The sequence below is a fragment of the Limulus polyphemus genome, unplaced genomic scaffold (genome assembly GCF_000517525.1).
Source record: "Limulus polyphemus unplaced genomic scaffold, Limulus_polyphemus-2.1.2 Scaffold1695, whole genome shotgun sequence".
Classification (NCBI taxonomy): Eukaryota; Metazoa; Arthropoda; class Merostomata; order Xiphosura; family Limulidae; genus Limulus; species Limulus polyphemus.
Window position 1 is genome coordinate 118,093 of NW_013667305.1, and position 14,076 is coordinate 132,168.

At 34.4% G+C, this 14,076-nt stretch overlaps 1 protein-coding gene across 1 annotated transcript in view; it reads left to right on the forward strand.

The window, feature by feature from the left end:
- LOC106464585 (actin cytoskeleton-regulatory complex protein PAN1-like) overlaps nucleotides 1-14,076 on the forward strand; it is a 22,388-nt gene that overhangs the window by 4,965 nt on the left and 3,347 nt on the right. Inside the window, exons 4-5 of the mRNA XM_013924740.1 lie at nucleotides 3,960-4,034; nucleotides 4,401-4,748. Coding sequence (XP_013780194.1) covers nucleotides 3,960-4,034; nucleotides 4,401-4,748 — 423 coding nt within the window. The remainder of the gene's footprint in view (nucleotides 1-3,959; nucleotides 4,035-4,400; nucleotides 4,749-14,076) is intronic.

The following is a 14,076-nucleotide window of genomic DNA, read 5'->3' on the forward strand; positions in this document are numbered from 1 at the left end:
GTTGCTGAAATTCAACTATGCTATAGGCGCTGTTAATTTGAAGGTGCAGCTGCTGTAATTCAACTATGCTATAGGCGGCCGTTAATTTGAAGTTGCTGAAATTCAACTATGCTATAGGCGCTGTTAATTTGAATTTGAAGCTGCTGTAATTCAACTATGCTATAGGCGGCCGTTAATTTGTAGCCGCTGTAATTCAACTATGCTATAGGCGCTGTTAATTTTAAGGTGCAGTTGCTGTAATTCAACTATGCTATAGGCGACTGTTAATTTGAAGCTGCTGCAATTCAACTATGCTACAGGCGCTGTTAATTTGAAGGTGAAGCTGCTGTAATTCAACTATGCTACAGGCGGCTGTTAATTTGAAGCTGCTGTAATTCAACTATGCTATAGGCGGTTGTTAATTTGAAGGTGAATCTGCTGTAATTCAACTATGCTATAGACGGCTGTTCATTTGAAGGTGCAGCTGCTGTAATTCAACTATGCTATAGGCGGTTGTTAATTTGAAGGTGAATCTGTTGTAATTCAACTATGTTATAGGCGGCTGTTAATTTGAAGGTGAAGCTGTTGTAATTCAACTATGCTATAGGCGGCTGTTAATTTGTAGGTGAAGCTGCTGTAATTCAACTATGCAAAAGGCGGCTGTTAATTTGAAGCTGCTGTAATTCAACTATGCTATAGGCGCTGTTAATTTGTATGTAAAGCTGCTGTAATTCAACTATGTTATAGGCGGCTGTTAATTTGAAGGTGAAGCTGTTGTAATTCAACTATGCTATAGGCGGCTGTTAATTTGAAGGTGAGGCTACTGTAATTCAACTATGCTATAGGCGGCTGTTAATTTGAAGGTGAAGCTGCTGTAATTCAACTATGCTACAGGCGACTGTTAATTTGAAGCTGCTGTAATTCAACTATGCTATAGGCAGCTGTTAATTTGAGTCAATATTGTTACTATCGTTACTAATGATTTTATGCAAGTGATGGAAGCTGAAATGCTAGTTTAAACGCAAACATATGAAATATTAAGCATGTGTTATACGCGCGTATAACACATGCTTAATATTTCATATGCTTATTAGTGAGATGGTTTTGTAATACTGTACTGTTGAATTTTATGACCCGTAAATAAAATGTCAGTGTGCTATATCCTGCAAAGAAACTTTTCTATAATATTATTTATCTTATCAATAATTAGGTTAACATTGCAAAAGATGTCTTTCAGCTAGAATCTGCAACCGCCATTTCACCAGAGATCTCAAGACATAGAAAGAACAACCGCTGAAGCAAAACAGAGGTTCAGGTGTCGCTCTTCAAGCTGCGTTTTGTGATTCAACTTACTTCTGGATTTGTTCGAATTAGCTAGAAATTGATTAGCCAAATATACGGTAAATACTAAAATTTATTTGTCTGTAATCGCTTAAAGCAAAAATGTAGCTTCATTAGCAGTCTCTACTGGATTCTCAGGTTCACTGCGTAGATGAATTTTTCATTGCTCGCTCTCATAAGAGCTACTATGTAGTTTAAACAATTACACATTTCCACAAGTCGGCTAAGGTCGATGCTAGAACAAAATATTTTCTATAACACTAATAGGTTTTCTTCGTAGTATGTATAAATATAACAATTAATATTTAGTAATAATACCACCCCGGTGACTCAGCAATAAGCTTGAAGGCTTATAACTCTAAAATTCAGGGTTCGATACCTGTGGTGGGTCAGATAACCCATGTGCAGCTTTACGCTTAACAAAAACTGAAGAATAATAACGGTAAACGTTTCTACAAATCAATCACAGAATCGTAAAATTCATACTTGGAGCTTTATTGAATGATAAAGATCAATCTATAGATAAAACTAAGCAAACGTTAGTAATTTAACTTTATGCAAGTAATCTCAAATATATAGTTAGTGGTGAGTATTCCTGTGAAATTTCTTAAAAGAACTAACATTAAAGATAAAAAAAATATGGTTCTATATTTAAAATTTTGTAAAAGAAAAAGCGTAGAATAGGGATAGGACTATTCTTACAAGTTACAGCCTTTACAGAAAGGGAGAACATTTAAAAAAAACAGATATGACAGGTTTTTGTACTTGAAAATGATCGAACTAGTGATCGAAACATCATACCTGTTTAAAAGAAATATTCTTCCTTACTGTAAAAGCTGTAACTTATAAAAAAAAGTATTTATAATCAATAAGCAAACTCAAACAAAACTATTCAGAGGTAAAGCTAGTTGATCCATCTGAAATCTATAAAAAAAAAGTTAATTTGACACCTGAAGAAAAAGAGTAAAATACGGAATATTAATGAATGATTTATTAAGGTCTACTCAGCAAAAACAGTTGTTCTCTAAGCCTAGCAAAACAATACCAATAGTTTAATTTGTTCATCAAAATGCCAGAAAAGCAGCGATATTCTATATCACACCTAGGCCTAAATCATTTTAAAAGTAGTCTGTTCTCTGGAGAAGACAGGGGAATCATGTCACCTCAAATTCTCTTTCTTCTGGTAAAATTAAAGTAAACCAATTTTTTTTACATGCGGCTAATAGTAGAATTACACAACACAAGGGAAAGTTAATTAGGTAACGGTAGGTTACCAAGCCCAAGCCCGAGGTTGTTAATGGCGACTACTTCAGCGTGTATTACATCAGCTAAGTAAGCTTCACAATAGAAAAAAAGCCAGTGCAGGTAAAAAACTCAAAGTATATAAAAGCAGACTTTGTGAAGTAATAAGATCAGGAATCGTTTGGTTTTCAAAGGCTTCGCAGTTAGAAGAAAGAAGTGTGAAAATGATCTGCAAGGTAAGCATGTTCAATTATATACTAAAACATCTTAAAATATTTTACTTTATCGTAGTAAAAATATAATGTTAGTTATTTAACAACCCTTAAAGCTGATATACTGTGCAATAACATATGTATATAATAACAGTTAAATTATTAAGTCTAACAAAGTTTTCAAAGGGATGTATTTGGACACAAAATAATTACACAGAGTTCTTGCTCATGTTTGAATACAGACTGTTGTATGTTATACTTAATTATACAAAAAACATGTTTGAAATAAAATATGTACTAGACGTATATGCGCAGGGTCCTAGAAGTGTTCTTTTTCAAGAGGGCCCGGCATGGCCAGGTGGTTAGGGCGCTCGACTCGTAATCAGCGGGTCGCGGGTTCGAATCCCCGTCACATCAAACATGTTCGCCCTTTCAGCCGTGGGGGCGTTTAATGTGACGGTCAATCCCACTATTCGTTGTTAAAAGAGTACTCCAAGAGTTGGCGGTGGGTGGTGATGACTAGCAGCCATCCCTCTAGTCTTACACTGCTAAATTGGGGACAGCTATCGCAGATAGCCCTCGTGTAGCTTTTCGCGAAATTCACAACAAACCAAACTGTTTCAAGAGTAAATAAAACCAAAATTAAGAGTAACAAGTACTTTTATTTCTTCCTTTTCAAGTTCATGTGTCATGCTGTGTTCTAGCCTACAGAGTGCATAATTCTTCTCGTGATTCATAATATGCGCACGTTTTACTGACGTCTCGACATTACAAATTGTAACGTTAAATGTCCCTTATGTGAGTGACAGACAATACGTTACTGTATGGTGGTGAGAGTGGTTAAAACAGTTGACCCCTCCACGTGGCCTTCGGCCTTCTTTCGGGGAAATTATTACCTGTGAAAAAAATTACCACACTAAATAACCTAACATACACTACAACATTATATCTATAGAGTTTAATTTGTTTCTTTGATAAATATGCAGTTCATTATTATTTTTTATCTAATTCAAAAGCAGTGAAATGAATAAACATTAAACTGTTCATCCATATGTTTTCAAACAAACTAAAGCCAAGAAACATTAAGTTAAAACTGGTGAATATTGTTATTTTCTGTTTATACTCCATATTGACGTATTCTTCGTAAAAAAAAAATAATAATAATATGATAATATTTATATACAGGTTTTGGTCGCCTGCTTGTTTGTTGTGGTAGCAAATGCCGTCCCTACACCTTATGGCTATGCTCCTGAGCCTGTGGTGAGTTTCGCATCATATATATCTTATGGTGTTAACTTCTTCATTCAGTAGTAATTGTAGAACTTTTGAGTGTGTAGTTGACTTTTTTTTTTGTCAAAACTGTACTTATCTTATGTGTGAGATATTCTATTTACATTCTTACAAACACTAGTTAAGATTCCATTTTATACTTCTTCAAATACTAATATGGAAAATCGATTATATAATTTTCTCTCAATTGTTTGCTAGGCAACAACTGGTTCGTAGTTTGACAGAAAGTTGGCCTTAGTAACGTAAAGTTCAGATTATAATATGAAGGTAAACTTTTCATCTATGCAGCTGTTTTGTCTTTAATCAAGCAGTTTCTGTTTTGTTTTTACACATTAGGAGGCACCACAACCCTATGACTTTTCTTATGACATCAAGAACGACTACGGTGACACACAGTGGCAACAGGAATCTGGTGACGCCAGTGGCAACAAGCAAGGTTCTTATGGTTACCGTGATGCCGCAGGTGTCTACCGCCAGGTGGAGTACGTTGCTGATGCCAATGGTGTCCGTTTTGTGATTAAGACCAACGAGCCTGGCACTGATAACCAAAACCCAGCTGATGTCCAAATCACATCCGAACAAGCTCCTGCTACCTACCAACCAAAGGTCTACGCCGCCCCCAAGCCTGCTGCTTACCACCCTGTAGTCAAGGTCGCTGCCCCTGCCTACGTCTCTGCTGCTAAGGTTGTTGCTCCTGCCTATGGCCGAATTCTAAAAACCCTCAAATACTAATCTTAAAAAGCTGGAATTATTAGCAGACAGATTTTCGACCTTACACGTTTATCTGTAAAACATACAGTCACATCTCTGCTTGGATGTGCACAAATAGTATTGTAGTGTTATTAATTTCTGATGTTTTCTTTTGGTCACCTGTATGTGCTTATTGTAATGCCTCCACACTGCTGTAAATGAGCTTCGTATTTATACAATATGTGCGTATTATAGTATGCCGTTTTTTAAACTGTATACTGAATATTGCTAACTGTATGTTCGTGGATATATTTATCTATTGCTAGCAACTTGAATGTGTTACATCTGGGACGTATGTGTGTAATCTGTACTAAATATTGCTGACTGTATGCTCATAAATATATTAATGTAGTGCTAGCAAGTTGCATGTGCTAATTCTGGGACGTAATGTGTGGATTGTGTAATAAATGTTGTTGTATTTCAGTAATGGAAATTTTTGGATTCATTTGTCTATTGCAATTAAATGAAATTAAAGGTATAAAAGTAAACAGTCGAAATTTAACGAGGTTCTTATCAAAGCATTATATTCTCAGTACGAGGTTCTTATCAAAGCGTTATATTCTCAGTACGAAGTCCTTAACAATATTCTATGCACCTAATAACAAAGTTCTTAATTAGGTTCTTACTAAAGTTTCGTACTTTAAGTAACAAGGTTCCTACCAAATACTGTGCTTCTAGTAACAAGACACTTTCCATAGTACTCCACTATTAGCAATGTGAATTTTACTAAAGTATATGATCTTTATAGCAAGGAACTCACCAACTATTGTACTTCAAGTTACTTGTTATTAAATAGTTCGTAATATCCAACAATGCTCATCGTTAACCATATTGCTTTTTTTTTATTGCCACTGTTGAGCCTAGACAACTACAGGTTTTGCAAGAGACACAGAAACAATGTAACTTTCCTACTACACATTTTATAACACCACTTACTTACTGTTCAGGATATTCTGTGACACCACAGTGCTTACTGTTCAATATATATGTTCTATGATGCAGTACGTTCTCAATAGCTTGTATATCCTGCGACACCACAGTGCTTACAGTTCAAATTTAGTGCTTGCTTACTACACTGAATATCCTGTAGCATGACACGTGCTTATTATTCAGAATATTCTGTAGCATAGCACATTTACTTTTATTTCTCATAAAATGTATAAATTACAGTACCAAACTCAAATTCTAATCTATAATCATGCTAAAAGTAACAATATCTAGTCAATTATTTCTCAGTATCTGTAGTTATAATATCACCGTACGTACATGATATTAATATTCTACTATAATTATTTTACAAATATGAAATGCTAGGTTAAGAAGCATACCATCTGATCATAAGAACTTTAAAATACAGAAAAACAATTAACAAGTACAATTAACTCTTTCCAATAAATATCTTCATTTGTTCACCTCCCATTTTTAAACAAAATTAACTAAAACCATATTCAGATATCAATAGCAGGTTGAAATCAAGAATTCTGATATCTTACTGTTTAAACAAATTAAAAATTTTGGAAGAAAAAGACTGAAATGTTTGAAGTATTTCGACGACATATCTCTTCAGATATATCCACACTCTCCGTGACTAACGATTCTTGTTGAAAAAAGAGGCCGGAGATGGCCTAGTAGTTAGCGTTCTTGGACTATGGATTCAAGGGTTTATGGTTCGCGTCCCGTTACTTCAAATACTTCTTTTGCACTTGGGGGGTCATGGGCGTGTTATCAGAACAACAATCAAGTTCCACTATTCGACCAGAGTTGCTCAACAGATGGCGGTGAATGCTGTTGCCTAGCTGTCTTTTCTTTTGGTAGTTTAAAATTAGAAACGACTTTGCGCAAAAATTCTAAAACATACAAACTGTGTGAAAACTGTTCACATGTGTTATACCTCAAACTACTTATAGAATAAATAGATGACGGTAACCGATAAATCTACCCTCGTATCCGTATCACGATCTCTTCTAACGCAAGAAACAAGTCTTGCAACCTGCTTTTCCAGCTGCCCAATAAAATATCTCTTGAAAGTAGTAAGGGGTAACGAAGATAAATGAAACAAATTTCACAACTGACTAAATAAAAAAAGTGTGATTTTCTATATAGAGTGAGGAATATCAGTAATAGCATAAAGTTATTACTGATTAAAGTACGAGTTGGGTATGAAGTTGGTTCGTGGGTTAAATAATTCGAGAGATGTTTTGTAGCCTGTTACGTATGTTGTATAGTTGTAATGGTACACCATACACATTGCCCCATGCTCACATTAGAAACCCTAATCACCTGTTTTGTAAGATTATTCGGTTGAATTCGCTGTGACTTGTTGTTCAGAGCGTTATTCAAAACACCATATTTCTTATCTAGAGTTGTGTTAAATTAAAGGTTAATAAAGTCATAGCCAAGTAGCTAGAGTAAGTAAAGTGTTTTAGTTTCATGATGAGATATTTTAATCTCGCCTTTAATTTAAAACATGCAAACACGTGGAACGTAACTAAAACATATAAGTTAATTTATCACGCCTAATAATATGCTGAAAAACAAGAATTTACTTTCACCTTTGAGCAATCAATACCTGGTTCAGAAGTTTCTACCAGTTCTACTTTTATTACATCATACTTGTCCGTCACATCTACACGTTAGATATATTAAAGTAAGAAACTGCATTAGCAAATACATAGCAAAAGATATTCACGAATTGTTCCAGTAATTAGCAATAACACTCAAGTTTTGTTCGGAGTTGCTTAAGACAGTCGGAAAGCTGTCTCTGCTCACTTCTAATTAGACAAGAGGGAAGCCTCAATAGTTGCGGCTGTAATTAGACCCCAAATCGGTCAAGAGATGGAGTTTTGAGCTAAAAGTTTGCACTTGAAAAAAAATAAAAAATAGAGCCATTCTATCAGCCGCTATGCCGCGGCTAACAACCAAAATGAACTAGATAAAAATCAGTGTTCAAGTGTAATAACATCTTTTTGTTGTTACTGTTTAATTTTTTCTAAGTAAAATGACTTGAATGTTTCACGTTCGCTATGTTTGAGCTTTAAAACGTTGTAAACCTTAAATGAGTCACGGCATGAGTAAACTAATATAGTCCTCTTGCGGTTATTATTCCAAATATATTTGTAGCATAGATGTATATATAGCCTAATCGCGCCCATTCTAGAGTCTATTTAACTGGCTGTGTAAATGATTATCATAAGATAAGCAAAGTCAGTCGTTGAGTAGCTTCTAAAAAGTGGCAACCTGATAATATTAGTTTAAACATGAGAGTATTAAGTTTAAACATGAGGAAATTAGTTTAAACCTGAGAGTATTAATTTTAAACATGAGAATATTAGCTAAACCTGAGAGTATTAATTTTAAATATGAGAATATTAGTTTAAACCTGAGAGTATTACGTTTAAACATGAAAATATTAAGTTTCAACCTGAGAGTATTATGCTTAAACCTGAGAGTATTAAGTTTAAACATGAAAATATTAAGTTTCAACCTGAGAGTATTAAGCTTAAACCTGATATTATTAAGATTAAGCTTCATAACAAAAAGCTAATAATTCAGTATTTTCTGTCGTTCCTTAATGTTTCATTATGTGACAGTAAGAAAAATAGAGTATCAGTAAAGTTATTAGAATATTTCTATTACATTAAACATAAACATGCAATACTTAAACATGTTTAAAATTGATGACACCGTGACGATGTAGCTTTTTTTTTCTGTGTGTATGTTACCTCTGCATCAAATTACGACTGAAAAAAGTTGAACTAGGTTTTAACTAAATCATCTGCTACGAAACTTGCTCTCTTTAGATGTATCTAGAACTACCCAAACCTGCCACGTAAGTCGTAATACTTAAGTAATATTATAACGACTTGGAAAGCTTTCAATCAATGCTAATTGATACATTCCAATCTTACACACCCCTATATGAATGTATGCCTAAAACTAGACTTCGTTATTTACAATTAGTAGGATCGAAAAGTTACTGTTCCTCATTCTTAACGAGATAGAAAAACCCATTTAGTGCCAAAATAAGAAATCATCATAATTTTTTCCATACTACTCATTTTAATTATATTACACCTTTACACCTAAAAATGTGCATTCTGCAACCTTTTCTCACATGAAAAATGTGCCCACCGTGGCGATTTATCCCAAATTTTAGCCATCGGAAAGACAGTGTGTGTGTGGGGAGGGGCTACTTTCTTTAGGGTTATTAAAAAAAGCATAAAAATAGTTTTATAATTTTTGGATTGAATTAAGCAAACAAATCGTGAATGAGTTTTTTAATGCTTAATTTATGTAACAAGTTAATGCGTCTTCCTCTTGTACTTTCAACCACTTTTTAATTCTAAGAACCCTAGAGTGAATGCAAAGATGAATACATTTTACTCAGCTAATGTGTCCATTTCAATCTAACATGGCCGTGACTGGTCTAGTGGTTAGTGTGCCCAGAATGTAAATTCATGGATTCATTGTTTGCGACCCGTCACCGCAAAATTGTGCTTTGCACTAGGGGTCTGTGGGTGTGCTGTAAGGGTGACGGTCAAATCCCACTATTCGATCGAATAAGAGTTAGTGGTTGGTTTTGCTGACAAGTTGTCGACCCTCTAATTTTTTAGCTGAAAACTAAAGATGGCTAGGTACAGACGGAACTTGCGTTCCTTTACGCGAAATTCTTAAATGAACAAAGATGGAGATTAAATCTTAGTTTCGTTATTTTTATTTATTGTTAATCTTTACTAGTCGACCGTACTCGTATTTTCCGTCTTGTTTATAAAAACACACTTTAATGTGTAACATCAGATCCTTTTATCACGTGGCCTAGAATGGCCTGTGGTTGCGTAGCTCGACTCACAATCTTCGAGACGCAGGGTCGAAACTCGTCACCAAACATGCTTATCCTTTCAGCAGTGCGGGCGTTATAATTTGAAAGTCAATCGCATTGTTTATTGGTAAAGAGCAGCCGAAGATTTGGGGATGACTGGTGTTGACTAGCTTTCTTCCTTATAATCTATCATTTCAAAATTAGGTACGGGAAGCTTATATAGCTCTATACTAGCTTTACGGAAAATTCAACGAACAAACGTTTTCATGGATTAAAATGTTTTCTGGCTGAATTGTAGTTTTGAACATGAAGAAATCAATAAAATAAATGAAAGTTAAGATAAAAAGGATTTTGAAATGTACGTATGAATATGATATCTTGTGTGATTTGGCTGTAATGGTTTCTTGCATTCCTTTTTACAAATTTCAAAGGATTATTTTGCATTGTTAGTTTAGTACATGGACTTAGAACTAACTTACATCCCGTAAGTTCTTATTGTGGGTGTGGTTGAAAAAATGGTTAATAGAGAAGGCCCCTGTTGGATGATTCATTACATTTCACTCATCATATGTTTTGCTTTGTTCTATAGTGACTGTTGGCGTTTTTAGTTAGTTGGTCAGGATAAAATTCATTAATCTATAATTATTTTAGTTCTCAGTTATTTATTCAGCTTCTTTTCTATCAGAAAATATTAATATTGTTTATGTCTGTAAATTAATATTATTTGTGTATTAATATAGAATACTCTAAGCAAGTTTTACGAAAACTTTATTTAGACAAAATACTTGTCAAGAAACACCAACCTACTCACATGTTAAACTTAAAGCTAAATAGCTTATGAAATATAATAATATTTTATTTCTTAACTTTCTATCTTATCATAAAATGTATTTAATTATAAACCTTTTCGGAGTGAAATTCCACAACTAATCCCACGTATACATAGTAATTAAGCTATTCCAGCTAGTTACGGACCTAAGACAATATCAGTTGAAAACACCCTAGCCAGTTTTGGGTTACAACCAATATTAATTGAAAATGTCAGATCCATTGGCTGATTTAAAAAGATCTGTACATACTACAATATTAAATGGATGTTACATAATATGGAAGTTTCTCCAGAAAGGAACCGGTATGTTATTATGTCAGCATGATGTCCATAGCGATGATGTTATGCAGCTCTGGCCATCGAAAGAGGCAGAGCTGAGAATAAAAATAGGGGTAGCCATAACGATGCGGTAACTATCCAAAATTAAGGAAAACTTTCTGTCTGTTTGTGGACTCATCTTCTCTTAAACAAGTTAACCGATCCAGATCAAACTTAGCATGCTTACTTAGTAGTCCAAAAGCAAATCAAATTAATATTAAACGCTTCTGAAAATCCTCGCAGAGATTTTGCTCAAGATTGGCCAAAGTGTGCATGTTTTCCACATTTTCAAGAGAAAAAAGACGGAGGAGTGAAATCTCCTTAAAATAACCTGAAACATTTTTAACGTAAGACATTTAAAGTACATTATAAGATCTTCAAAAAAAGTATAATATGGACTGAGAGTTCATTTGTACTTGTAAACTTTCACCGGTTCTATCGAGCTTTCTTTATACGAGCGATGTTGTCGAACTAATTTTGATGTCAACTTTGAACTGATGTGAATAAATGATGGCTTCATGGATATGGATTGAATTTTGGGAAAACCATCACATGTAAGGTTAAAAAATCAGCGGCAGTTCTTCATCCTTAGAAAAGTGATAACTAATCATGTAAGATAGACTTACGATATTGATGGAGAGAGTATATTTTTAATAATATTTTGAAAACTGATAGCAAATATTTTATTCCAAACTGTCTCACTCGCTATTATATGAGGGTCAGTTATCATGTTGAATTGAACGTTTGTCCTAATTTTTCCTAAAATGTTTTTTGGAATATATCTAAATTGTCACCGAAATAAATCTATATTTGTCCTTAAAAAGTATTTTTTTCGTTAAAAATCTTGCTAATAAAAGAAAAGTAATGTACTTTTCAATAAGGACAAGAGAATCTTCAAAATATGTAGCATGTATTGAATCGTGTTTTGATTTCGTAATTATAACTCAATTATAAACGTAACATTTCCATATACTGACTAACATAGCTAAACAGGTGATAAATATACAGTAGGAAAATGTAGGAAGCTAATCAAGTGTTAATTCTTAGAACTTATTACTTTTACCTAATGAACTTCCTAGTTATAGGTCTGCTACTGAGAGAGAGAGTTGTCCCTAACCAAACCCTTGCTGGCGGGGTTGCATAATTTGCTGTTATACCATTTTGGGTCATTCTAAAATTCATTTCGCTCTCATCTCTAACGATGTTCTAGTTCATCTTTACTAGGATTGTAGGCCAGATTCTCCACTATATAAGAAGACGGATTCCAGAGCTTCGATATACACTAAACTCAGTTCATCTAACGTAGTTTCAGAAGTTCCAAGCCATGAACAGGAAGGTAAGTAAATATTACTTTTAGAGTTTTATTTTGTAATTTATATAAAGGTTACTTTAAAAAAGATTAGGAATTTCACCTGGGCGAAAGTATGGCATTTTTTCCATTATTAGTAGTCAATCCAATGCTTTCACATCATTTAAATAGTGATATTTTACTATATTGCATCACTAACAGAAATATTACAATATAGGCATTGCTTCATTTTTTGAATTCCAGATTTTAGTGTAGTCGCTCTCAGTGACTTAGCGATAAGTCTGAAGGCTTATAACGGTAAAAACCAGGTTTCGATATCTGTAGTGGACATAGCACAGATATCCCATTGCGTAGCTTTGTGCTTAGCAACAAACAAAAATAAAAAAATATAGCTTTATTTGAGTGATGAATCAATATTCCATATTCAACTTTCCTACATATAGATAGCAATCTGAGGGTCGCGGGTTCGAATCCCCGTCCCACCAAACATACTCGCCCTTTCAGCCGTGAGGGCGTTATAATGTGACGGTCAATCCCACTATTCGTTGGTAAACGAGTAGCCCAAGTGTTGGCGGTGGGTGATGATGACTAGCTGTCTTCCCTCTAGATTAGGGACGGCTAGTGCAGATAGCCCTCGTGTAGCTTTGCGTGAAATGTGATTTTTTTCTTAGAGGATTTAAACAAACAATAACCTGGTATCATGTTTACAGCTGAAGAAGAAAATACCACATATATTTCTTTTGCTAGTTCTTGATATTAATAGCTATCTAGAAATATGAATATCATAAATTACTATCTATAGGATTGTACAGTCTTGTTGACAATTATATACGTTTTTACTAAAAAATCAATTTTGTCAATATCTTATTTCATAGAACTGACTATCACTTTTTCCGCAGAGAAATAGAAAGTGTAAAACATATTTTGTCAAAAAGGGATTTTCATCTGTCATTACTTGGCAATATTTTTCTTTTTTAATTGTGTGTGCACTCTTATTAAGGCAAGTTTTATGTTCCAAAACTGTCATTCTTCGTCAGTCTTTCTTTATGGGTAAAGACAGATATATTTTGAGGAACAAATATCAAACAATCACAAATTTTAGAGTGTATAGCTTCGATTTTCAGTGTTAAGAATAGACAACTGTTTCAATGTAGAGGACAGAATCAATAATTTTCAACGCTCTCACATTGTTTATCGATATGTTTGTTCTCGATATGGACAAGATTACGTGAGATCGACCTTTTCTTAATCTCATATTGCTGTAAGCAGCAGATGAGCCTATGTGTGTGACTGTGGTGTCGTCACTAATAGATCAATTTAATTTGACTTTGAAGTATATTCAGTATTATATCTTCTTACCATCAACAAACAAAACACTATTTTATCTTTCGTGCTCTTTTTTTTCCTCTTGTCCTACTCCTTTAACAAAATAAATATATTTAATCTCATAAATTAATTGTTTGTTTGTTTGTTTTTGAATTTCGCGCAACGCTACACGAAGGCTATCTGTGCTAGCCGTCCCTAATTTAACAGTGTAAAACTAGTCATCACCACCCAACGCCAACTCTTGGGCTACTCTTTTACCAACGAATAGTGGGATTGACCGATACATTATAACGCCCCCACGTCTGAAAGGACGAGTATGTTTGGTGGGACAGGGATTCAAACCCGCGGCCCTCAGATTGCGAGGCGAGAGCCCTAACCACCTGGCCATGCCGGGCCACATAACTAAATTACAGAGCTGTACATTAGCTTGAATTTACAAATATTTCTCTTGCCCCCAGTGGCAAAGCTATAAATCTGCGGGCTTATGAGCCTAGAAAGCGGGTGAATAAAGCACAGATTGCCCATTTCATAGCTTTGTGCTTAACTACAAACATAAGGAAAACAAATATTTCTCCCATTAAAAATATCACGTGCAATGTACGTTTCTTTGAATTTTATTTTTATATTTCGGAGGGGGGGGGGAGGGTATAAGTTTATTCAG